Source organism: Sarcophilus harrisii, chromosome 1 (assembly GCF_902635505.1).
Source record: "Sarcophilus harrisii chromosome 1, mSarHar1.11, whole genome shotgun sequence".
NCBI lineage: Eukaryota > Metazoa > Chordata > Mammalia > Dasyuromorphia > Dasyuridae > Sarcophilus > Sarcophilus harrisii.
The window spans coordinates 268,112,403-268,139,424 of record NC_045426.1 but is presented as its reverse complement, the minus strand read 5'-3'; the positions used below and the strand labels follow the sequence as shown (position 1 = coordinate 268,139,424).

Here is a 27,022-nt window from a genome sequence, read left to right as displayed (position 1 = left end):
TATGTGGTATTAGGTGTGAGTCAATGCCTAGTTTCTTCCATACTAATTTCCAATTTTCCCAGCAGTTTTTGTCAAATAGTGAATCTTATCCCAAAAGCTGGGGTCTTTGGGTTTGTCAAACACTAGATTGCTATAGTTAGTGACTATTTTGTCCTGTAATCATAACCTGTTCCACTGATTCTGTTTTTTAGCCAGTACCAAATGGTTTTGATGACTGCTGCTTTATAATATAGTTTTAGGTCTGGCAAAGCTAGGTTATCTTCATTAGCATTTTTTTCCATTAATTCCCTTGAAATTCTTGACCTTTCTTGACCTTTCTTCTTCCAGATGAACTTTGTTATTATTTTTTCTAGGTCTGTAAAATAATTTCTTGGGAGTTTGATTGGTATGCCACTAAATAAGTAGATTAATTTAGGTAGTGCTGTCATTTTTATTATATTCACTCAGCCTACACAGGAGCACTTGATATTTTTCCACTTACTTAGATCTGACTTTATTTGTGTGGAAAGTGTTTCATAGTTTTGCTCATATAGTTCCTGATTTTCCCTTGGCAGATAAATTCCCAAATATTTTATACTATCGACAGTTATTTTGAATGGACTTCCTTTATCTTTGCCTGGAAAGTCTTACCTGACATAAGATGGTAGCATGTTACATAATAAAATGGCAATGACATTCAATTTAAGGAAGGTATATGATTTTAAGTGGGTAGCTAAGTAGCTCAGGGATAGAGTGCTGGTCCTGAAGTCAAAAGGAATTATCTTTGTGAATTTAAATCTGCTTCAGCATTTGTTTGAAAGCATTATTTAAAGTCTTTTGGAGAGGTTTTGGGGTGAGCTTAGGAGAAGCCCTGTCTTTTCTCCACCATCTTGGCTCTACTTTTCCTTCCCTCCCACCACAGGTCAATTCTGGCATGTGTGTGTGATCCTGGGCAAGTCACTTAACTCTGTTTGCCTAAGTTCTTTAAATGAGCTAGAAAAAGGAATCTCTACCAAAAAAAAAAAAAAATAAGGTCGTAGAGAATTAGGCATGACTAAAATACAACTTAACAACAACAATAAATAAGCTAAGGGCATGCTAGAGCCAGCTCATACCAAAGAGCTAATTGTTAAATTTTCAGTGGCAGCATCTACACCTCAGAAATAAAAAAGTACTATAAATCAAGACTTGATTTCTTGTTTTGTTGATTGTCTTGACTTTAGAAAGTGATGGAGAAAATATTAATAATACAGATTAAATGTAAATGTTTAGCATTTTTTTTTACCAGCATCCCCTTAAATACAGTTGACCTTGAGTGGTCAGATAACGATCTCTACAATCTATAGAGAAAAGAGTGGTTTATAATCCCAATCAATCTGGGAAGATACTCTGCAGGGAAAGGAAGGAGGAGACCATCTAATTTAGAATAAGTACTGATGCATAGGTAAGCAATGAAAGGAGGATTTCATAAATGTTTAACAACAATTTGGGGGGGGGGACAGGGAAGGGTAGACACACAAAACTTTTAAATTTACTCTGCATTATTAACATTTGATCCATCACTTTTTAAAGTCTAGTTGATCAGCATACAATAAAATCAAGCCCTGATTTGTGGCATTTGTCAGTTTCCAACGTGTAAATGCTCACATTGAAAATTTAATGTCTCATCTAGTTTGTTAGAACAAGCTCCAGAGTACCCCTGAATTCATTTCCATGTAAATGAGGAAATTAGCTGAAAAACATAAATAAGGGACTTAGGTCATGAGTCATGAATATATTAATAAAAGTATTCTTAGTATGACATTCACTTAAAAGCACTTCTACATACATTAATTCATTTGAACCTCACAATAGTTCTCGTTTTGTTACAATTATTCAATCAATTTTTGGCCATGTCAGACTCTTCAGGTCCTCATTTAGGGTTTTCTTGATAAAGATACTAAAATAGCTTACCATTTTCTTCTCCAACTCACTTTACAGATGAGGAAACTGAGGCAAACACTGTTAAGTGACTAGCATAGGGTCATACAGCTACTAAGTGCCTGAGTAAATAAATAGGATAAACTGAGTGAAAACTTCTAAGAATGTGACTTTGAACTATGCCCTAATTGTGACTTGAGACTTTGCAATAACGTGTTGATCTATAGCTAAAAGCTGCAAGTGTTCAATTATCTTAGATAAACAAACATTTCCCTCCTGTCTCCCCCAAAAAACAAGCATCTTTTCATTAGCACTTAAGTACCTAATATGGTAAAGTATGTTTCTGAGAGTCCATATTTAGCCTCTGGGTAAATTAGAACTTGCCAGCCAGTGGGAGAAAAGGTCAGAAGCAGGGGGGCTTCTTTGTTAGGGTCTATATAATCCTGTGTGTACAGCCTGTCCTGTGTACCCCTTTACTGAAGTTGCCCTTTCCTGCCAGATTCTAATAAATCCTTTTTTATGCTTTTTACCTTGAGAATCTCTGGTTTTAATCTGGCTAAATTATGCTGTCCCATACACTGAGGAAGGATTTAAACTTAGGAAAAACCTTCCTGATACCTACTACCAACACCTAGTTACGCTAGTAGGTAGACTTTATTATTATCACCATTTTAATAGATAAGGAAACTGAAACTGAGAGGAGCTTAGTGACTTATCCAGAATTTCTCCCTTAATAAGTATCTGAAATAAGATTGAACTCAGGCTTTTCTGGCTTCAGGTTAAACACTCTATCCATTGCACACCTAGTTGCCTGTTGAGCTAAAAGATATGAGGCAGTATTGGAACCCAGCTTTCCTTAAGCCCAGCACTAATTCCACCACACTGCTGAATTTTACTTCTACTGTTTATTTTTGTTGGGTATTTACTTCTATTTATTCTATTGTATGTAATCTTTCACTTTGATCCTCCCCACTACAAGATCCTTTCCCTTTGTTTGGCCACAACCTGACAGAGGGTGAGATATCCCATTCTTGGCCCCTCCATTTCAAATGTAATATCCTCCACATTCTCTCCTCTCAGGGCCTCCTTTCCCCGCTACACCTGCCAGAGGCAAAAAACAAAACATAACAACAACAGAAACCCATTGTTTATTCCTCACTTTATATATATTGTCAGGCCTCTTACTCTCAGTCTTTTACCCTTTTCCTTTCCTCCCTTCTTCAGACTCCTAAAAGAGAGTTTCACTCTTCCTTCAATGCATAATATGCCCTAGTATTGACATATTTTCACAAAAGCCCCATTTATATTTTCCAGAACTCCCAGGCTCTGTGGAACAGTTAAGAAAGCTGTAATTTTGTCAAAGAATGATTTGGCAGAATGAGCACTGGATTGTGAATCACAGAAATTGATTCTGGTCCCAGCTCTGCGACTTACTAACTCTATAACCTTTTGTCACTTAATGCCCCTCTGCTTTGATTTCCTCCTCTGCTAAATGAGTAGGTTGGACCAAATGGCCTCTGAGCATCCTTCTAGATTGAAATCTGTGGTCCTTTGGTTTAGTCCAATCACTTTGTTTTATACACAGTTTAACTGAGATATAAAGTGACTTGCCCAAATAAAGGTTTTTCTGTTATTCTTACTCAAAAGGTTAACCTTACAGGAAGTAGAATAGGAAATCATAGATCTTCTATAATAGAAAATGAATTCTTTATCCCTCCCTCTTATAGTATATGAAAATTATTCTTAAGCATAATTATTAGATTATGCATTCAATTACCAATTTATTCATTGATGCACAATGGTATTCTAATTAAAGATGGAAGCTGTCTGGTAAAATGTAAAACCTCCTGGATAATATATTATCTGTCTCACTATCCATTTCTCTATACATCCATCTAGACTAACAATAACAAAACCTCATTATTAGGTCCAAGAAACTTGTTACTACCTAGATGAGTGACCTTGGACTAGTCAAGTCCTACAGGTTTTAGTAGCTTTCTTGTTTCTAAAATTATATGGTTGGACTAGATGATCTCTAAAAGCTAAAAATTCTGCATATGATTTTTCAAATTGCTCTGGGATTTGAATACTTTTAACATTCCAAGAGCTCCTCATTAAACTGCAGCTGTGCTCAGAGCATAACAGCTATTATCTATCTGCCAACACTTTAGCTGAATCCATATGATGCCTGAGGGCAAGTTTCCATGGGGAGAAAACCCCTAAAAGTGTAAGATAAGGAGGAAAAAAAGGTGACTGGACACCCAGGACAAATTTCACCTCCTTCTCTTTTTTGATTTGAGTCCAATCACTTACCAGTAGCCCGCACTTTAATAAGGTGATAGTGATGCAGATGGTTGATGCCATTCTGGACTCGAAGACTGAAACAGTATTCTCCTGGATCCTTGAAGGTGTGGTTCAAGTTGTAGGAGGTGCCATTTACCACCACCAGGTGGCATTCATTCCCTTCTAGTTGGATACAGTCTGGCTTGATGAGCCAGCATAAAGTCAGTGGAAAACTGAAAAAAGACAAAAATGAGAAGGAAAAAAAAAGACAAATAGCTTTTAAGGAATGACTTTTAATATACAATCACATTGGGAAATGGCTGAACAAGTTGTGGTATATGATTGTGATGGAATACTATTGTGCTGTAAGAAATGATAAGTTCAATGATCTTTAGAAAAACATGGAAAGATTCCAACAAAATAATAAAGAGTAAGATGAACAGAATCAAGAGAATGATGTATACAGTGACAGCAATAATATTTTAAGAATAACTTAGAGTGAATAAATCATTCTATTATAAAAATCTAAATTAATTATAAAGGATATATGAAGAGAGATGCTGTCTTCCAAAGAAAGAACTAATAGAAATATATAGAAAATAATTTTACATATATGTGTGTGTATATCTAAATGTGTTATGTGTGTATAGATGTATTTGTGCCTAATGATAGCCATCTCTAAGATGAGAGGGAGGGAAGAAAAAAAAGAAATTTATATGATAATTTTGTTGAATATTGAAAAGAATAGCAAGTTGTGTATAGCAGTTTTATGTACATCTTTTTTATTGGGCTATGTTATAGAGAGCTTGTTTTATTCCATAAATTAAAAATAAAATAAATATAAATATATAGAATCACAGCCACACAGAATTGGAAGGGAATCTCAGAGCAGAGATTATCCAGTCTAATACATAACTGAACAGGTATATCCTTTCTTGTATAGGGTCTACAAGAAAATTGGAAAATGGTCATGAGAGAAGACTAGAACTAAACTAAAAAACAAGAACAACAAAAACTTATACATCACCTAGTCCAAGATTGTTGAAGGGCTTTTTTTTTTTAGGGGGGGGGGCAAGGAGGGCAGGTCATTTTGTTTTGTTTGTTTTGGATTTGGGGAGTGTCTGGGATTTTTTTTGTTTTCTGTGGAGGGTGAGGTTTGCTTTGTTTTTGTCATAGATTAAGGAATGCCTGCTTGAAATGTCTGAGAAAAAAAATAATTGTTAAATTTTCAGTGTGAGCATTTACACTTTGGAAATCGATAGATGTTACAAATCAGGCTTTGATTTATTGTTTTACTGGTTGTCTCTAGAAAGAGAAGAGAAAATACTAATGCAGATTAAATTTAAAAGGCTATAATAGGTACAGTTTCTCCCAGGAAGATAGCTATTTTACATTTAACAACACACACCTGCATGGATCTGAGGAAAAACCTATGGACCTCCCTTTGGAGAATATTGATTTTAAATGCACAAAATAAAATTTTTAGAATTATAAAGAAAACCAATGACATTGACTCCTTTTGCGTAAAGGTATTATACTGGCTTCCTTTATAGTTGACTATAATTGTATTTTATTTAATAGTTAGCAAAATATTTTTCTGTGTACTTCATATTACATGATCCTGATCTAGTCCAACCCTTTGATTTTCTACAGTACAAATTGAATCTAGCATGTGGCAGAATTTGGACTAGGATCCTTTATTAAGCTTACTTTTATTAGGCTAGTGCTTGTCAAGCCTTTGTGCAATTCTTTGAAATTAATTATAAAGGAGAGATGTGACCTGGCAACCTACGTGTATTACCTATGACAGCAAATCGGTTGTCCTTTCAGGGATCTTAAGAAAAATTATAACAACAACAGCAACTAAAAAATTAAAAAGAAAGAAAAAGTGCAAAGTAGGGGAGGCCTATCTTATGGAGCACTCCCATATCTCTTACCACAATTCTTTCTTTATTGGCAGGTGCCTAATTATTGCTTTCTAAGATTTGTAACTTAACATTTTGCCTCTAGAAAGTTATCTCAAAGGGCTAAACCTAAGGATGTGGTAAGTAAGAAAAAAAATTTAGGGGAGCCTTTCTTGACACTTGCATCATTCTTGGAGACAAGTTCTTTCCAAAAATAAGTTTCATATACATTTAACAACAAATGTTTATTTAATGTCACTAGGTGCTATATGTACAAAGAAAGATGAAAATCCCCCTAGTCCCAGACCTCAGGAAGTTTACAATCTGATTAGGCACATAATTTAATTTACATTTGCAAATGTGCACATTAGAAAGTTCAATAATAATGGTATTCTCAAGCGAAAAAAATGATTGTGGGAACTGGCTAGCTGAGAGAGTATCTTGTACATAAGATATTAAATAAAAACTGGTTAAACAAGCACTTCCTTGCAAATTGAGTCTTCAGTTTTGAAAAAAAATCTAAGTGGTTTTTGAAGAGGTTTGGCTCCCCTCGATTCTCGGTTGGGGAGCCAAATGATGAGATTTGGCACAGGGAGTTGTGGGAACCCCTTCTGGCAGCACAGAAATCCCTCGAAAAGGAATTTACGAACCCGAAAAGCTAGACTGGCAAAAAGAAGTTTATTATTGGCATTGGGAAGTCAGCCTTTGCTATGCATGAATAGAAAGACTGAATTCCTTGGTAGCAAGGTCCTGATAGAGGGATATAAAATTTCTAGTGGAGGAATCCTGGCAGAGAGCGTTTCTAGTAGAGAAATCCTGTAGCAGAAAAAGTGAATAAGGTCTTGTTAGGGAAATAAATAAAAATAAAGAGGGAGTAACACTGACAGAGAACATCATTTCAGCGGGCAGGTTTGTAGCTTATGCCAAGGGGAGAGAGAGGTTCCTTGCCATGGTATGGCTTGTTAGGTCCTCTGCAAGAAGTGAGGACCAAGTTGCCTCTTTTTATAATTGAAACCTTGGCTAGAAGCTGGGGGCAGCTCTTGGTCGGGGCTGAGAGCAATTTGAGCTGGAATCAGAATAGAAAATCTTGAAATTGAATGAGTGTCTCTGGGCTAATTTCCAACTCAATAGGGTTAGGAATGGTCCTGGACCCCACCAGTCCCACTTAGATAACAGAATACTTGATTCCCTGGGACAGGTCTCTCAGGGGAGTGCTTAGGCTTTTCCCCCAAAGTCAGAGAGAGAGAGAGAAAGAAGAAGAGTTTCGGGGCTCCCCTCGTCAGTTTTCAGGTGACCCACCAAATTTTCACCAATTCATCTTTCTTTTTTTTTTTTCATGATTCATAATCTTATTTCTTTTTAAACTTCCAATTCATCTCTTTCTTAGCACCCAAAGTTGTAGCTGTGTGGGACAGTAGTGACCCCAAAACAATTAGAGACTGTCAGAGAAAGAAAATGCAAAAAGGGATTTATTATGATCTCCAGAGAAAGGGCAATTCTCATCTGACAAAGTGTTTGTCAGGAAAAGATTGCAAAGCATAAACTGCAAAACACAAGATTAAATAGAACAGAATCCCCCATTCCTTCCTCCAGGGACCTTTTCTCCCATTGTTTGGAGGGTCCAGGCTTTTACTTCAAACAGGAAATCTATCCCAGAAACAAAAAAATAAATTGCCTTTAAAAGAAGTATTTAAATGCTAATTAAGAGTTGGGGCAAACAGGAGGAGAATGTTTATTCAAGACAATCGAACACCTGCAGCTTTTTAAGTATAGCTCACCTTGTTTTTGCAAAAGTCTCAAGTCCTACTTAGGGAACACTTTAAGGCCATATTCTCATGAGAGAATCTTCACTCAGTTCATATCACACAATCCCTCCTCTTCATTTGATTATCCCTTGAAGACCTCTCTCACCATTCTTGATACATTTCCTCAAACATCTTGTTCTCAGCCTCCAGTCCCTCTGGACCTGGTTTGTCCTCTTTCTCTATGGGGTCCATCCTTGTCTAACTGGACTTCCCTCTCCAGGGTGCTCAATCTTTATTCTGTGGAAATCCCAGTCATGTCCCTAAGGTTAAATTTTCCCTATAAAATCTACTTGTGGGATATCCCATGACTGCTGCCTCCCTTTGGATCAGCCCACTACAGCATCCTGTCTTTTCCCTTCTCCATACCACGAGGTATGTCTCCTAACCCCACCATGCTTTCAGACCCCACTTCTCCCTACAGCCAACCAACTCTTTTAGAGTACTAAGTTCTTTTCAGGATTTAGCCTGCCTTTGAAGGGCATACCCCAAACTCATGAGGTTCCCTTTCTATTGGAAATTGTGAATTCTACCAAGAAACTTATAAAAGCCCTTTTCTTGCTAATTGTTCTCTCTCAAATCTATAGCAAATCCAGTGCCTTTGTTGTCTGGTTAGTAATTATTTTGACCATGGCCTGGAGTCTGATAAATCTATTTAGCACACAAACTGGGGTTCTGTAGCCCCAACTCCCATTTGGGGCCATCTATCAGTTTATCCAATTGTGTCCCTAGTAATTAGAGTAGGTAACCTTTCACAAATAAAAATGCCTATCAGCAACAATAAAAATACTAAACTAAACTAAATTAAAACTAAAAACTATTCTCAGCTTCCAGACTGTAGTTTCATCTATAACATCTGGTAAGATCCTTCCACTTTGCTTCTTCTAGGACTTAGGAAGCATCCATTCTCCTGCAAACTGCAAATTCCAAAAGCATTGTCTGGACCAGCAATCCTGGTTTCCTAAAAGCTAAAAAGGGATGAGGACACAACTAGGATATAATTTCTTTAAAATGTATCCTTTGTTACAAAGGAAGATATTTCTTTCTCCTCCCAAACAAAAGTAAACCAAATAGCATCTTCTATGGGGAAAGTCCCAGGTCACTTCTGGGAACACTTCTAATTTATTAAAAATAAAGCAATAGGAAAACATTTGGTCCAAGGCAATTTCAATTTAGTAATTTTTTTCTAAAGAATCTGATTCATTCTTTCTATCTTTCCTGATGAGGGCAGATGCCCAGGTGTATGGAATTGCTACTCAATCTATAATTCCTCCTCATTATTTCTTGTAAAACCTTAGAAGTAAAATATGTTCCATTATCAGAATAGTCTCCACTAATCCATACTTAGCTACAATTTGTTCCAATGTTATTATACTAATCCTTCTTAAAGTGGAAGAGCTCAGGAGAAAGCTTCCACCTATCCCCTATAGCTGTTTCCCTGTTAAGGGATAGGTCAATTCTCTGAGAGGCTCCACAACTGTGGATCATAACATCTGAAGGAGTTGCAGGGCAGCCTTTGCTGACACAGGTGTTCCAGACTGGGAATGAGATAATTTGGAGGCAGAGGGAAGAGGAGAGAGGTCAGACGACACAATGGCCTCTCAGTCAGGTCAGAGAATAGCAATGGCTTCTCAGCCTCCTTGTATCATCCTCTTACAAGAGGAGATCCATTCTGGGTTAGACCTCCAAGCAGCCACTGTAAGGTGGTTCCCATATATTTCAGCAGCTCTCCCGTGTATTCCAACATTTCCCCACTGGTATCATTTCATTAAAACCTGATCTAAATATTTTGGAGCCAGGAAAGGACACTTCCTCAATACTTTCTTATTTATCTTTAGACATATTACACACTTTTCAGATATAATTTGTTCTGCAATTACATGTATCCCTGTATGCCAAATTTTCTTGCTTTTAATTCTTCATTAAAGGGAGAAAGCAAGACAAACATTAAGATTCAGAATATGGGTAATATTTAAATAACTTTGGACCAAATTTCACAATATTTATACCAGATATCCAGCTGGGCTGACAAAATGTTAAAGCATAATTCATACAATTTTTACAAATTGCCCAATATATAATTTAGAAAGCAACATAGTAGCTTAAATATATTTCTTCTAATTAGGAGACACAAACATGTGACCTCTTTAGGGAATTTTTAACTTAAAATCAAATCAAATACAGATTTAAATTTCTAGTAACAATACTTCAATATCAATGCACACCTATTCCTAAAATCTTATACCATATTATGTGCTATAATTTTAGTACACACTAGTTAATCGTAATCTTATATAATTTCAGAATCAGAATTCCAATTTAAACACACACACACAGCCCCAAAATTTAAGGTAGCAAAAAACTGTCCTTTCAAGTCTGTCTACAAGGCGTTAAAGAATTGATGGATTTTAGGACTCTGGGGAAGAAGCCCAGAGAAATTTGGATCCAGATGTCCATTATAGATCTGTGATTCAGTGATTAGCCGACCCTCCATGCCGGAAATGGGAGGGAAGAACATGACAAAGATCTGGGGAGAGGGGGCACTAGTACCACAAACCAAAAAAGAATTCAAGCCAGCCAGGGATACCTCCTTAGCCAGGATAGTCTACAAACCTAAGAAACTTGGAAAATCCCAAAGAAGGGTTTTTTCCCCCCCTTCTGCAGTTTTTTTTTTTTTTTTTTTTTTGTAAGCCTCAAGTTTTGGCCCTTAGAAGGCTTTTAATCATATAAATAAGGTCTAATTAAAAATACAATAGATCAACTCAACTTAGCTGATAGACAGTTCCAAGCAACTTAAAACAGTCTCAAAAACCCCAGAATCTGCTAAAAGTTGCTAAAGTTACAGTTCCATAACTTTAATTATTTCTGCAGGTCCAAATTGGCCAGTTTTAGATCCACAGAAACGTCCAGCTTTTTTCTTTTTGATATGGCAGTTAAAAATATTAAATGGCTCTCTTCAATATTGAGATGATTCAAACCAGTTCCACTCGTGCAGTGACAAAGAGAGCTATCTACACCTAGAGAGAGAACAGAGTGTGGAACACAACATAGCATTCTCACTCTCTCTGTTGTTATTTGATTGCATTTTGTTTTCTTTCTCAGTTTCTTTTTCTTCTAAATCTGATTTTTCTTGCGCAACAAGATAACTGTATAAATATGTATACATATATTGGATCTAACATGTATTTCAACGTGTTTAACATGTATTGGACTACCTGTCACCTAGGAAGAGGGTGGGGGGAAAGAGGGGAAAATTTGCAACAAAAGGTTATGCAAGGGGTCAGTGTTAGAAAAATTACCCATGCATATGCTTTGTAAATAAAAAGCTTCAATTAAAAAAAAATTCCTTATTTCAGAACTAGTCCTTCCTCTCTCTAGTTAAAAGCTATTTGCATAAATCTAATTATGGACAAAACAAGCACATTTAAAATCCCAAATAGCCAGATTTTTTTCCTTTGTAATTCAGCTGACTGTAACACAAAAGACGACAAACAAACACACACACACACACACACACACACACACACACACTGCTATTCTAAATCTATCAAGGTCCTATTCTCAGCCCCTCTTTGGAGTTGAAGCAAGGAGAGGAGTTCTGAAGCCGAAACCTTAGGAGCCGACCAGCCTGGCATTGAAAGCTTTTTTGAATTTACACCCAGCTTTGGGTGATGGACAGTTTCTCTGAGTAATCAGGCACCTGCCCAAACAAATCAACAGTATTCAATCCCTATACATTTTTGGAACTTCATCCCAATTCTTCCTAAAGAGCTATCTTCCTGGGACAGTTTAAAGCCATTTATCTTCTTTTTTCCCAAGGTTCACAGTTTCTTATCTTCTTTAGGGAGTACTCATCTGATGTTACCAAAAGAAAATGGGAGAATACCTACCAACTGGAAATGCCTAGAATTTTCCCAATATCAAAGGGAAATGGGGGCCTTTTATGGACTTTAATGGCCTAAATTCTCCCAATCCCAATCCCAGTCACCAGTTGTTTGGCAGAGAAAAGTCCTCTTACAGATAAAGTTCCCACACCCACGCACAGATTTTTGCTTATCTGGGCTGTACTGCACTTGTAACTGACTGATTTCAAACTTTTCTCAGTTAATTTATCCCCTGGGCTGGATTAATCCTCTATCTTTGCTAGCCTACTTCCATTTTTGCTTTTTCCAAGTGTTTCTCTTCAGTTTACCCAATTAGAGTGGGAGTTCCCAAGTTGAGTCCAAGGACCACTAGAAAACTCTCTGAAAAGCACCTACCCAAGGATTCAGTACAGAAAAGATTCCTCACAAACAAGAAATATCCCAGACGAGCCCCCAAATTGTGTGGGACAGTAGCAGCCACAAAAACAATCAGGAACTTTCAGAATAAGAAAAATCAAAAAAGGGGTTTATTATGATCTCCCAAGAAAAAGCATCTCCCATCTGACAAGATGTTTGTCACTAAAGAAGTACAAAGCAAAACCCAAGATTATATTGACCAGAAGTCCCCCAACTTTGACCTTTTCTCCCATTGTTTGGGGGAGTCCAGATTTTTACTTTAAATCTGGAATCTATCCCAGAAACAAAAGAATAAATTGCCTTTAAAAGAAGTACTTAAATGCTAATTATGAGTAGGTGAAAAACAGGAGAGGAATGTTCCTTCAAAACAATTGAATACCTTCAGCTTTTTAGCTAAAGCTCAACTTGTTATTGCAAAAGTTTCGTCATAATTAAGGAATAGTTTAAGGCCATATTCCCATGAGAGGGTCTTCATTCAGTTCATCCCATACATAGCCTATTAACCCCATAATGTTAAAAGTCTCAAGCAATGCTCTATACAGAAATGGACCACAATAAAAGAAGTTCTCCATGGTGCCTTCTATGCACACTCCAGTTTTTAAGTTATCTTGTCACAGAATTTCAGTGGCAGAATTATCACTTAAGCAACCTATTCCCCAACAGGAATTCCCTCCAAAACATCTTTTCTACAATGAATAGTCATCTAGTTCTTAAGAAGAGATCCTTAAGGATCATTGCATCATGATCTGAAAGGGACTTTAGAGGTCATCTAGTTCAAAGGTATTAAACTCATGGTCTGAGTCCATGTGGAAAACTAAATTAAAATGTAATTAAGAAATGTGTAATAAAATAAATAAAAATACACACAATATGGACAATGTAAATTTGTAATTTCCTAAGTCAATAAGTTGCCAGCAAAGAGTCTTTCTGCTTGACTTTGACAATACTGATCTAGTTCAATTCTTCATTTTTCAGAAGAGGAAAATAAGACTAAAGAGGTTGTAACTTGCACCAGAGGGCATGACAGATACTAAGGAGAAAAACCAAGATTTGAACACAGGTCCTTTGATTTTACATTCAGATTCTCTTTGTCATATCACACTGGAAGACAGATGCCTAGCAAATGCTAAATTCCTTCATTTTTAAGTTTCTGCCATGTATTTTGCTTTATTCCAAATTTTAAGGGTTGTCATATAGAAAATATACATCCTTTTTGGTCTCAGGGACAGAACTAGAAATGATGAGTAAAAGCAAAATAGAGACAAATTTAGTTTTGATAGATTTCCTAAAAACTAGAGTAGAATGAGTTAGTGTGTTGGTTTATTTTATGGGAAATACACAGGGCAAGCACTCACAAAATGGTCAGAAAAAGTGATATAAGGACACCCTCAAGGTTTCTCTTGAGAACTTTAGAATTGCTTGTATGACACTGGCACAGGACCACTCAGCAGGGCATGCCCTTATCAGAGGAGGAACTGTGCTTTATGAGCAAAGCAGAACTGAATTAGCTCAAAAGAAAACCAAGATGTGCAAAGTTAGACAAGCCGCCCTAAATGTTCATAGAGATTATTTGCATCTGACCTGTGGCAGAGCATTCCGAGCTCATATTAGTCTGATCAGCCACTGTAACTCAGACTCACTGAAACTTGACTCTAACATGGTGATATCATTTTGGTCCTCTTCAAGAATGAAGGATAATGATCAATCAATTAATGTACCAATGATGTGCTGGTAAATGTTTAACAACATTCTCTAAAACAACAATAAAAACATGCACTACAAAAACAATAAAGCAAACCAGTAAGCCCAATACACCTTAAAGTTTAATCTGCAAAATTTTCTCCATCACTTTTCTGTGTTTAGACAATCAACAAAACAACTAATCAGGGCAGGTAGGTGGCACAATGAATAGTGCACCAGCCCTAAAGTCAGGAGGACCTGAGTCTGGCTTCAGACACTTAACACTTTCTAGCTGTGTGACCCTGGGCAAGTCATGTAACCCCAATTGCTTGGGCAAAAAACAAACAAACAAAACTAATCAACCCTTGATTTGCTTGTTTTCTGATTTCCAAGATAAAAATGTTCACATTAAAAATTTAACAATTGGCACTTCTAGTTTGAGTTGGTTCCAGGAGAGCCCTGCCTTCTGTAGAGATCTTCAAGCTGATGCTGGTGACTACTTCTTAATATGGAGTTTCCTTTTTAAGTATTGATTGGGAGTATCTGTTATTGTAATTATGTGGGATAAAGAAAAATTAGATTGAGATTAGAAAACAGAAGCTGCTCTGTATGCACTTAACAGTGTAGTCGAAGAGACAACACAGACACACACACAATAAATAAAAACCTAAACTAAGTCTATCTTAAGACAAAATTATCTGGCATATGTAAGCAGAAAGCTAATATTAATAATAACTCCATTTTCTATAGTACTTTATAGCATTTCTCAAAGAGCTACAATATACTTTTCTCACAACTCTTCTGTGAGATAGATACTACAAATATTATTCCCTGTTTTACAGATTAGGAGATTTAACTCCAGAGATGCTGTAATGGCTTGTCCAATGTCACTTAATTACTTCAAACAAATCATCTTTCCACTATATCAGGAAAGGTATGATCAGAGTGGGATGAGGTTAATTAGAAGAAGTTGGGCTGTAAGACAGATGACAGGTTAATAGGTAGATAAGATAGGCAGATAGGCAAACAGACAGATAGATGATAGATCATTTATTAAATGTTTACTATGTGCCAGACAGTGTAAAAGAAAATCCTTCTGATGAGACTTCATCTCACCCCCCCCCCCCAAATCTTGATTGCTCACTTAGACTCTACTCAGAGTTAAAAATAAACATTTTCAAAAAATTTTTAAATAAAAATTAAAAAAAAAAAATTGCAGATAGTAGCCACAAACAACTATTCTCTTTCCTCTAAAGACAATTTCTAGGTACAACCTATAAAGGGGACAACAGGTGGATAAGAGAAGGGAATACATATGCAGGCACTTTGATGAGATGACATTTTCAAATACAACTAGATCAATGAGATTAGTAGTCCAGAATCCCTAGCTATCAAGCCACTTCCTACAAGAATCAAACTTGGGGGTTATGAACCTTTTTGTTTGTTTAATATTGTTGTGCCACAGTTCTCTTTTAATGTCCTGACCCAGTTTCCCTAATTGCCCTATTTAGTTACTCTGCCTAGGGTTATAACTTTTCCCTCTTAATGTTTGATGGGATAAAGGTCTTTATCCATTTTAGACATCATTAGAATATCAGGAGCCTCTCCAGTACCTCCCATTATGTCATCCTAGGTGGCTCTCCCATTAGGTCATCCCCATCCAGGCACCTCTCCCATTGTTCTTGTTATCCCATAAAAGAATCTTGTATCTGACATTGGCTGCTGGATTCTTTGAGACAATAGTCTCATTCAGCCCTGGGACCAGACCATGGATCCATTTGGTCCCAGTAAATCTCTCCATTAAATTAATTATTAAATTGTTCTCTAATCTCTATCTTGCTCAGTTTCTCTGGCATTACAATATGTTTATAATTATTGCAATATTATTGGTTTCCTTTGTAATTATATGTATTTTATTTTATGGACTAAAAAGTCAGTCTGAGGAAGGAATCATAGGTTTTTACCAGTCTGCCAAAGGAGACCATGACCCAAAAAAAGGATAAAAACCACCTCTAAAGACAGTTAATTTCTGAAAGAAAAACTGTCCTCAAATGGTCATAGGATCATAATTTAAAACTAAATGTGATCTTAGAGGTCATCTATCCTTTCATTTTACAGATAAGAAAACTGAGATCCAGGGAAATGAAATGATTTGTCTAAGGTCATGTAAATAAGAAGTGCCAGAAGACTGATGATCAATAGGCATTTGTTAAGCTCCTACCATACACCAGACATAAAGCTTAAGTACTGAGTCATCTGACTCCAAACCAGGGGTCTTTTCCACTGTACCCTCTCCTGAGTGACAAAGAAGGTTGATAATCAGAAATCCAGATCAAAGTTAAATCCCTATATGAACAAAAAGATTACACCTTCTACCCCTGCTAGGTAGCTTACAAATATGATATTTTGATTACCTTGAAACAGAGAGAGGAAGGTAAGAGAAGGAAGAGAGGAGAAAGAGGACCATCTTTTGAACCAATCAATATTATAGCCAGCAAAAACTAATCTTACTTTCATTAACCCCAATTAGAACAGGGTCTCTGGGACTGAGGAGCACCTACTGCAGAGCCTGGGACATAATAGGTATGTAATAAAGGCTTTTTGATTGATTGGTTAATGATTGATCAAGAGGTTTTCTCTTCTACATGGCTCTAGAGATTCCAGATATAGGTGCTCTTGCTGGAACTGAGAGGAAGAAAAAACAGGGTGAAAAAACAAAGATCTTATTAAAAATCTGTTAGAAAACAGTAGCATTCTTATTTCTTACCTCCCAGTGACATGCAGAGAGAAGGTCACACTTTGCATCACTTGTGTCTCATTCAGTCCAAAAACTTGGACACTTCTAATAGCATCTGAAACATAAAATTTAACAATTTATTACAAACAAGTAGATTATATTAGCCACAGTTGACCATGTTGTAAGGTGAACTGAAAAAACAAAAATCTTAATCTGATCCATTAGGATTGACCTGAGGGGCAGGGCAGCCTGAAAAATAGATTTATAATCTGAAATTGTACTGACATACAATGACCCTAAAAGTTTCCTAGTTTACACAGACTATTCAGAGATAGGATAAAATAGAATGAAAGGCTTAATCAGTGTTGGATAAGTTGTAAAAAGATAATCACACTAATGAATTGTTGATGGAGTTTTTGTTTTTTTTTTAATAACTTTTATTGACAGAACCCATGCCAGGGTAATTTTTTACATTATCCCTTGCACTCACTTCTGTCCCGATTTTTCCCCTCCCTCCCTCCACCCCCTCCCCCAGATGGCAAGCAGTCCTATATATGTTAAATTGGTTACAGTATATCCTAGATACAATATATGTGTGCAGAACCGAACAGTTCTCTTGCTGCTCAGGGAGAATTGGATTCAGAAGGTAAAAATAACCCGGGAAGAAAAACAAAAACACAAACAGTGTACATTCATTTCCCAGTGTTCTTTCTTTGGGTGTAGCTGCTTCTGTCCATCCTTGATCAATTGAAACTAAGATCTTCTCTTTGTTGAAGAAATCCACTTCCATCAGAATACATCCTCATACAGTGTTGATGAAGTTGTGAACTGGTATTACTATATTCTGAAAACCAATTTGAAATTCTTAAAGTAACTAAACTTTGCATATGTTTTGAGTCAATGATACTATTACTAAGAATATAATCCCAGGAAAGTCAAAACTATATTAATAATAATAAATGTGATGTGATATAATAACATTGTAATATAATAAAATAGATAACATTTATATTGTACTTTAAGGTCTGAAAAGCACTTTATCAATATCTCATTTTATCCTCCCAATAACCTTGGGAGATAGTTATGTATGTATGTATGTATGTATGTGTGTTTTATTATTCCCATTTTACAGATAAGGAAACTGAAAAAGAAGCTGGATTTGTAGAATTTTGCACATCAAAGCTATCCTTTGTTTATAACCTTTGTTTTTTCATTTCATTGCTGCATTGGTTCTTGTAACAAATATACTTTGGTTTTTTTTATTTCTGATTTGTTTTATTTTTGCTTGGTTTCATTGTCTAGTTTTCCTAACCAAGTGCAATGTAGTTAAGCTATCCAGCCCTGCAAGTGAGTAATTGCTTCTAGCAGCAATACTTCCTCTAGATGCTATTTCTGTGTTCTTTGTTTTCAGAAAGGACCAACGACATCACTGGTAATTTATGATGTGTACATAGATTGAATTTAAATGAGGCAGAGATGCTCAAGACCTCAGGATTCCTCTCTTCCTGAGTCACTGAAGTTGAATAACAGGACAAAAGTCAAGGTGATTGGCAATAGCCCCGGATGCAAAAGATGCCCTTGATGTCTTTGATGTCTGACCAAGCTCTAAGCCTTTCACAATATCTGCCTCAGTTGTCTTCATAGCTGTTGGAACAAATTGTTCTCACCTGCCCATTCTGCTGGGAAGTTCTTCCCATCTCCCTAACTCACTGCCAAATATCAGTCCTATTGGTTATCTTCCACCTGCCAAAAGTTTCCCAGGGTATGGCTGGGCACATACTACAGTTTCTTAGCGCCACAACCGAAAGCTGGGTGAAAGTGGACACCAAACGTGGCTGAGCAGTCCTGAAAAGGGCCTGGCAAATCCTTATACCAAAGGTGTTTGTCCTCCCTGAACTTCCCCTGCACCCTTATTTCTATGTCCCTTTGTAACCAATATAGGAACTTTTCCTCCTTATCTTAGCAGTGAGAGGGAACCAATGGAGTTTAATTAGCAGGACAATAACATAATCAGACCTGGGCTTTAAGAATTTCATTTTTGAGGACTGCTTGCCATCTGGGGGAGGGGGTGGAGAGAGAGAGGGGAAAAGTCACAACAGAAGTGAGTGCAAGAGATAATGTTGTAAAAAATTACCCTGGCATGGGTTCTATCAATAAAAAGTTATAATTATTTTTAAAAAATTTTCAACCCTTAGTGTAACCTTAAATAAATATTTATTGTCAAGACAACAACAACAACAAAATTTCGTTTTTGCAACTATGTTGAGGATGGGTTGGAGATGTTCAAGCAGAGAATCCAATTGGAAGACATCGAGTCTGAGCCAAAGGCTAAGATCCTATACTAAGATGGTGGGTTCATCCACATGCAACCTACCCTACTTGTCTAAGATTATACAGTGACTCTCAGAACAGTTGGGGTTTAAACCTAATCCTAATTTCTAGGCCAAGGTTCTTTCCACTAAAAACAAGTTTAATTCAGTGTCTGATTTGTACTGTGTATTCTGTGAATGTGCTAGTCCTGTTTCTGCCAATAATTCATTGCACAATACTATTTTTATCATTGTATGATAATCCCTACTTGACAAAAAGGATAAAAAAATTCCATTTTTGTTCACTGGTTGATCATATATGCTTATTTTTCTATGTACCCAACAACTGACTTGGTCAGATACATTTAGGAATAGGAATGGAAGGTCAATAGATTATCAATTTAGCAAATGTCATCTAATCCAGATGTGTATGGTTAGCAAACTTTATCAACCACAAGGACACTGTGATTAGTAAAGGAGGTAACAGTCCAGTTATCTTCACCCCAAACCTCCTCTTCCTTCTCAATTCTTGTGACTGCCCAGCAACCACAAGGAGAGGGACCAGGGAGATCTGGGCTCTCACTTGGAGTACCAGCCCACTGTAGCCCAAACCACTGTCATCATTGTGTTTCTGAAGACTAATACTTCAATGTCTGTGAGTATTCAACTGTCTGATGCATGATCCTTTGAAGGACTTATGTATCTTCATATCCTTTCACTCACAAATAATCTTCAGAGTGGAAGCTAGAGGAGGTTGTTGGAAAAGGGGTTCTTGCATGGCCTCTCAGAGCTCTTAAATGATATTTGACACAAAGTTCACCAGGCATTACCTAAGTGCAGCCTTATATACCTTCAACTCACTTGGTTTGATTAATGCAGATGTCAACTTGCATGAAAAGAGCAATGTCAAATATTCATGTAGCTATCTAAGCATTGCAAAGCACTTTATGTGATTTTTTTTTTCCTGTCGGAAAAGGATACTGGGTCTTCTCACTCAGGCTGAAGGTACAACAGTCACTGTTTTGTCATTTTCATCTGTGCTCACCTCTTAAGGCCATTTCTTTTTCCAACTCAGTTTACAGATAAGAAAACCGAGGCAAATTGGATTAAACAACTTACCCAGGAGTCACACAGCTGTTAAGTATCTGTAGATAAACTGAACTCAGATCTTTCTAATTAATTCCAGATTCAGTGCTCTAACCACTGTAGCACCTGGCTATCCATTCATGGATTTAATCCCAATACTGATCATCATGGAAGCTTTAACAACTCTTCTTATTTTCTGACATGGGTTAGTTTGTCCCTCTTTAAGCAACCTGGTCCAAGTGGCTCATCAGAAAATTGTAATTTGGAATGTAAAATAGAAGGGCCCCTATTAACTGGTTATTTAACCAATTAAGCCAGATAATATAAGTGATTAAAAAATGGAAATGAAAATGATGAGGTCCTGAATAGTGGGTATGGTGGGCAGAGAGAAACTGAAGTATTGATAAAAATGTTCCCTGAGGCCAGCAGGAAGATTTGATAATCACAGTCCCACCCTCTGTGGAGGTAATCCAATCAGACATCTGAGGTCCTTTTCAGCTCTAAATCTCCTATGATCTGAAAGCTGTACTGCCTTAGTCTTAAGTGGAGCAAGATTTCTGATTCACAGTCTATTAAAGAGTTAGAAAGTCAGAAAAAAAAGTGTTGTCTTTTTCTTTTTTTCTTTCTCTCTAGCAATCACCTTAGTTAATATTCTCTTTTCATTTTTCTCTCTCTCTTTTAGAAACCACCTTTTCCAAAACCTTCAATTTTACAGAAGAGAAAAAAAAATTCCAGGATTGGTATCAGGACAGAGGCTAAAATTTAAGATTCTACACTACAAGTCTGGTTATTTTAGTCTTGTTAAAATGTGGCTTTCTGAATTATGGTGATTGATGCCCCGAATCTTCTAATTCAGCATAAGCAAATGAAAAGTAAATTTCAAATTTTACTATGAATCCAAGCTCAATAGCTCCAAGGTAGGAAGCATAACAGCTTACTCCAAAAAGTATGTATTCAGAACAAATTGTGTGGACTTATGCCCTCCAATGGTTGAGTGAGAGGGGCAGGACGAACACAAATAACATATTACATTTCCCACCTTGATGTTTTTGTGAGGTAATCCCCCGAATTTGGAATGCTCTGTTTTTCTCATCTCTGTAGCTTCCTTCAAATCTCTAGCTTCCTTCAAAGTTCAGCTCAAATGTTGCTTCCTACTTGAGGAAGTCCTCATTCCTCAGTTCTTAATGTTCTCTCCAAACTCCTTATAACTTTCATGAAATGATCCTACTTCCTTTCTCTGGAGTGACCCAGAACAAGTTCCTTAGTTTCAAGAATAAATCCAATAAGTGTCATTCTCAATCCCGAGTGGAATTGCATTCTGAATACATATCTAGGAAAACTTATTCTTGGCCACTCAGTCAATAGGCATTTAAGTACCATGTTTCAGACACTGTTAAACTGTGAGGATTTGAAGAAAAGCAAAAGATTTTCTTTGACCGGGAAAGCTCACAATCTAATGGGGGAGTCAACATGCAAACAAAAATGTATGAACGAGATGGATAAACATCAAACTCAATACTTTTAAGTGAATAAAATAATTGACAAAGGATGATACCCTGTAGGACAAAATGTAGACTCATTTAAACTTATCAATGAATTACATAATCTAGGTAAGAAGGACTTATTAAACAAATACTACTATGGGAATGGATAGGTAAGGGATGTCATAATGCAGAGTGCTAATCCTAGAATTAGAAGACTCAGTTTCCTGAGTTCAAATCCAGCCTCAGACACGTATTAGCTGTGCCACCCTGGGCAAAATGCTTAACTCTATTTGTCTCAATTTCCTCATCTATAAAATCAAACAGGCTAAGGAATTGGCAAATTATTCCAATATTCTTGCCAAGAAAACCCCAAATGGGATACAAAGATTTGGGCATGATTAAAACAACTGAACAATAACAACAAATATTCTTTTATAGGATAATGAAATATCTCAGTTTAAAAAAATGACAATTTGGCTTATTTCGTAGACATTAACAGTTTCCTAGAAAGGGGAAAGAAAAAAGGAGATTAGAAAGGAGGAAGAGACATTTCAAATTTGCTTATGATTTGGATTTAATAGAGGTACAGTTATACAAAGTCATTTTACAGATGAGGAAACTGAGGCAAGAGACTTAAGTGACTTGCTCGAGATCACACAGGAAGTGTCCAAGGCTGGATTTGAATTCAAGTTTACCAAATTACAGACCTTGCATTCTATTCACTACACCACCTATCAGACTGTACTTTAAATTTATCTTTACACAAACTTTGAAATAGCTCTCCCCCCCCCCAAAAAAAAAAAATAATGTGTCAGCTTGTAGTGGACTTGGAAGAGATTATAGGATAGGAAGTGGAAATACCAAGTATAGACAGCTTTCTAATGGAGCTTAATCCTTGGAGTCAGTCAATCAATATATATTTATTAAGTGCCTACTATGTATTAGGCAAAAGAATCCCTGCCCTCAAAGGAACAACAATCTAATTGAAAGGATCACACAAATATGTATATATACATACATATGATATATATATATATATATATATATACATATGTATATATATATATAAGATCAAATGAGATTTTGCTTTTTCAAGGAAGGGGAAGATATGGGTATGTTTGTATGTCTAAAGGAAGGAACTAGAGGACTGGAGAGAATAGAGAGAGTCAGAGAGAGACAGAGAATGATAGTAGAGATAATTTTCTGAGAAGACAAGAGGTAATATATGATCAAGGGTGTGTGTAAAGGTAATGAGAAGAGACCTCTTCATTTGAGACTGATTTGTCTGGTGCTGTATTATCATGTATGTAAATTCAATATAGCTTTCTTATAACTGGTATTAGACTGGAATCGTAGACTATCTGTATGCCATTTCAATAGCTAGTCAATTCATTTATTATCTTTCCCCTTAATCTAGCTATCCTCCAGATAACTATTTCTCTCAATGATGCCATCATTCTATCACCCACCCAGTCTCACAACCTTAAAGTCATTTGTGTTTCTTCCCATCTCTTCTACCATCTATCTATATCTAATCAGTCACCAAATTTTTGTAAATTCTACATATCTTTCACATATTTCCTCTTCTTTTCATTTCTCTTCTACTATTTCCATCTTTATTTCTTTCTCTCTCAGTTGGTATACCTACTCTTATTCATGCTGAAGGAAATCCCTTTCAGGGGAATGGAGTTATGAGCAGTGACTAATAATAATGATTATTATAAATAATTATTATGTTTATATATTATTATTATAAATAATGATTCTTATAAAACCCCTTGATATAGGTGCTATTATTATCCTCATATGCTTTCTAAATTCCAAGTACATGGAGAGGATAATTGAGGATAAGAATACCTTCTGTTCCAACTTTTCCCCTACTCCTTACCCCTAGATGGCAGGTAGTCCAATACATGTTTATGATATACATTTGAGAGAAAATTTTTTATACCAGTTATGTCATCACATTAAATGCCCTTTTATAAAAACTAAATCTGACTGGCATCAATTGATAATAATGGGAGAAAATGCATTAATTGGGGCTCATGAACCATAACATTAGAAAATACTTCCATATCTTCCTAGAATTAATACCAGAGTCCCGAGGAAACAGTAGCTGAATGGCATGTGGACCACTATCTGTTCCCTAAAATCTATATATAGTCACATTTATATGCGTTGACATAAACTTCTCTTATACTCCTGAAACATATACCCTCTTCACTTCTGCCTAAGAATCCTTGTTTTCCTCCTATAGAAGCACATCTTCATCTATTCCTTTAGTTGTGTTATTTCGTTCCCACATTTCCCTACAGCACTTTCCCTTTCTTTGTTCAGCTCCTCCCCTAATTTACTCTACTATAGTAAAGATCTATAAATCTGTTGTATTTTGTCTCTCGGAGTAAAGACATTAAGCTTTTTATAGCTCTTTTTAAAAAGCATTAATCCTCTCACAGATACCTACAAATTTTCCAAGAGGTGTCTTCCACGTTTGTTTGTTTTTACTATTAAGAAATGATCAGTCTGTCTTTCTTTAGAACTGGGGCAGAGAACCTTTTTTCCTGCTAAGGACCATTTAGATATTTAGGACATTTTTAGGGGCCATACAAAATTATCAACTTATAGAACTTAAGCTGTGGGAAGTTGTTCTACTTAGTTTTCAATTCATCTGATTTCTCCAGCCAGAGATTCCCCCATCCCTGTTTTAGAGTCTCAGCTATTGATGCAAACCCTAACTAAATTAGCTTACTCCCAGGAATTGCTAAAACTTAACTCATCCCATTCCTTTATCTCAAAGATGAGAGGTCTCAATGCTGTGTCATCCAAACTCTCAATCAGCTCATTCTCTCTGAAACGGCCTTGATTAGCATATCTTCAGACAATTCGGAGACTTGATCTGCCAAGTGTCCTCCTAGATCCCGTCCTGGCACAGTCCTGCTTTCTCCTGTTACTCCCCAGATCCTGCCTCCGCTCCCCTGAGACTTTACAAATTGTGAATCCACCAAATTAAGGCGCTCATTCGTTTATGGCTGTGTTGTATTTGCTTGACCCCTGTGAAGCTATTCACATAATCAATAGCAAAATTGTGTAACCAGTGAAGGATGCCTATGACATGATTTTTGTGTGTGTGTCAATTGAACTATCATGTTCTCCCAAATTATTTTATCACTCCTGGTATCTTTTTTTGCTATTTTATAATGATGTCAAAACATGTATGGCATCTATCACAGAAGCGGAACAAAGGAAATGCATGGTCACCCCAATATTCTCCCTTTTTTGGTCCTACTTTTCAACTTCAGCGGGGTGTCCCAGAAAACCCAGATATTTTGAAACACACTTGTGATCAAATAGCACTGGGTAGCTTTTTGACAGGAACTAAAGTTGGGGGATGCAGGGACAAAGTCCTTTTCTGAGGACTTTGCATGTAATTTATGTGCCTCACTTCTTTACAAGACCAGTGGTTACAGCCGCTGAGGATAGGATACTTTGCTTTTAGGGGTGCTTGTGCTCCCCAATATAAGAAAAAGACTGATTCCATTTAAAACGTGCCCTTTTTCTCTTCCCTGTGTCCCTCCATCTAGAATTTAAAACATGCCCCTTTCTTTTTATGTTATCTGTGTTCCTGAGTTTGTCCGTTTTCTTTCTCTGGGTCGACTTTCTGTTTGTGTTTTGTGCTAACCTACATTTTCTTGGAAAGTTACAATAAAAAATATTTGAGCTCCAGCCTTCTGCAAAAGAGGCTTGTGGGATGTGTTGCCCAATTCAAACTCCCCCAGCTTGATCATTTCAAGCCTAAATTTTATGCGGCTTGTACCCCAACATTTTTGATGGAAATCCCCAGCATTTCTGGAGCCTCTTCAATGTGAACGTAGGCTCCCTCGGTTCCCACCCTGATTTTGGACAGCAATAACGAAAATTTCCGTTTGGGGGCACCAAGCTCCTGGCTCTGAGCTTCTGCACACTGCCCCACAACTTCTCTCCAGACTGGGACTCCCTGCGTACCCGTCCTCTCTACGGGACTCTACCTGTATAAAGGGTGTGGCTTAAGGAAGCTCCACCACTGCCCTTAGCCAGTGCTACCTAGTAGTGGTCCCTGGCACTCAGCCCCACACCTATCAGCTAGTTCCCTCTAGCCTAGCTTAAAGGAGATCAGAGTGCTGCTACCAGGAGCCATCCAGAAAATCAACCAACCTGTCTTTCTCAACTCCCAGGCATTATCTTGTGTGTTCCCTGAAAACAGAAAAACATTTCATTGCTACTTTAAAGAACTTTTGAGACTCAGAAAATAGGTTGAAAAATAGTCAGATAGTTTTGAAACAAAAAATTTGGCACATTAACATCTTTTCTGATTCACAAAAGAAGAAAGAATTTCTTCCTAAAAGGTAACTTTAAATTGATATGCATTTAATTTGGAAATCTGACTCTAAACTGTATGAGGTTCCTTAACTTTGAAATCACTTTTAATTGGTCTGTGCTAAAATTGTGAACTCAATTGATTTTTTATGGGAATAAGACTTTAGAAATATGTGTGCATTAATTTATGGATAATTTGTAATGTTGAAATATTATTATTAGAAATTATAAATCTGTATTTTATTTGACTTTAAGTCAAAATCTGGATTTTAAATAAAGTTCTCTATGGTAAATTACTCAACCTTACAAGACCACAAGTTTGTATCTCCTTTATTTAAATGTAATTTATTTAAACTGTTAGGTTTCTTTCTTTCTTTTCTTTTTCTTTTCTTTTCTTTTCTTTTTTTTTTTTTTGCTGAGGCAATTGAGGTTAAGTGACTCGCCAGGTGTGTGACCACAGCCAGGAAGTGTTAAGCTGCCCCAGCTGATATGTTTTTTCCTAAATAATTTATAAAATTGTATGAGCTATGTGATAGAATTTTGTCAGCCTTGAGAAACACAAGCTCTATAATAGGAAGTTTTGTGAAGTTATACCCAAATTATTTAGCTATCAACCTATGTTCTGAATTTTAAGTATTGTTTTGTTTGCTCCCTAAAACAAAGAAATGTATTTAAAGGGACAGAAAGGAAAATCCAAAGCTACAATTAAGACAATTTGGATATCTGTTATGGGCCAGAACTCTTGTACTTTAAACAAGGATCCTTAGAAGGTGCTACCTCAGTGGAATTAATCAGACAATGGTTATCTAGTTTAGCATGGTGCTTAATAGTCTCTAGTTCAGTACATGTACTTAGTACTTAATATAGTTCTACAAGATTCACACCTATGATGATGCAATTATAAGAGAGTATATAACAGCCAGCAAGGAGACTCAGAGACAGATTCATTCCATTTCCCACCTTTGTAGTGGTTGGAGGCTGAAGCACAAGCCCTGGGACTCAGAGATTTATTCAGTCTTCTTTAGCCTTGTGATGGCTGGCCTGTCCTTCTGCACTTCCCCTACCACGGAGACCAAAGCTGATCTGAAAGGCTCTCCAGAAAGCTAGCCTGGGCCCCAGGCAAGGAAACTAGATTGTGAAGGACATAATAAAGGATTTGGACTTTAACACCTGGCTATTCTCCTGGTGATTACTGAAACGAAGGC

The 27,022-nt window shown here is 36.7% G+C and overlaps 1 protein-coding gene across 1 annotated transcript in view; it reads right to left on the bottom strand.

Annotated features, from left to right (window-relative positions):
• TMEM130 (transmembrane protein 130) overlaps positions 1-27,022 on the bottom strand; it is a 58,969-nt gene that overhangs the window by 6,907 nt on the left and 25,040 nt on the right. The window contains 2 exon segments of the mRNA XM_031941649.1: positions 4,213-4,415; positions 16,616-16,700. Of these exon segments, the coding sequence (XP_031797509.1) occupies positions 4,213-4,415; positions 16,616-16,700 (288 nt within the window).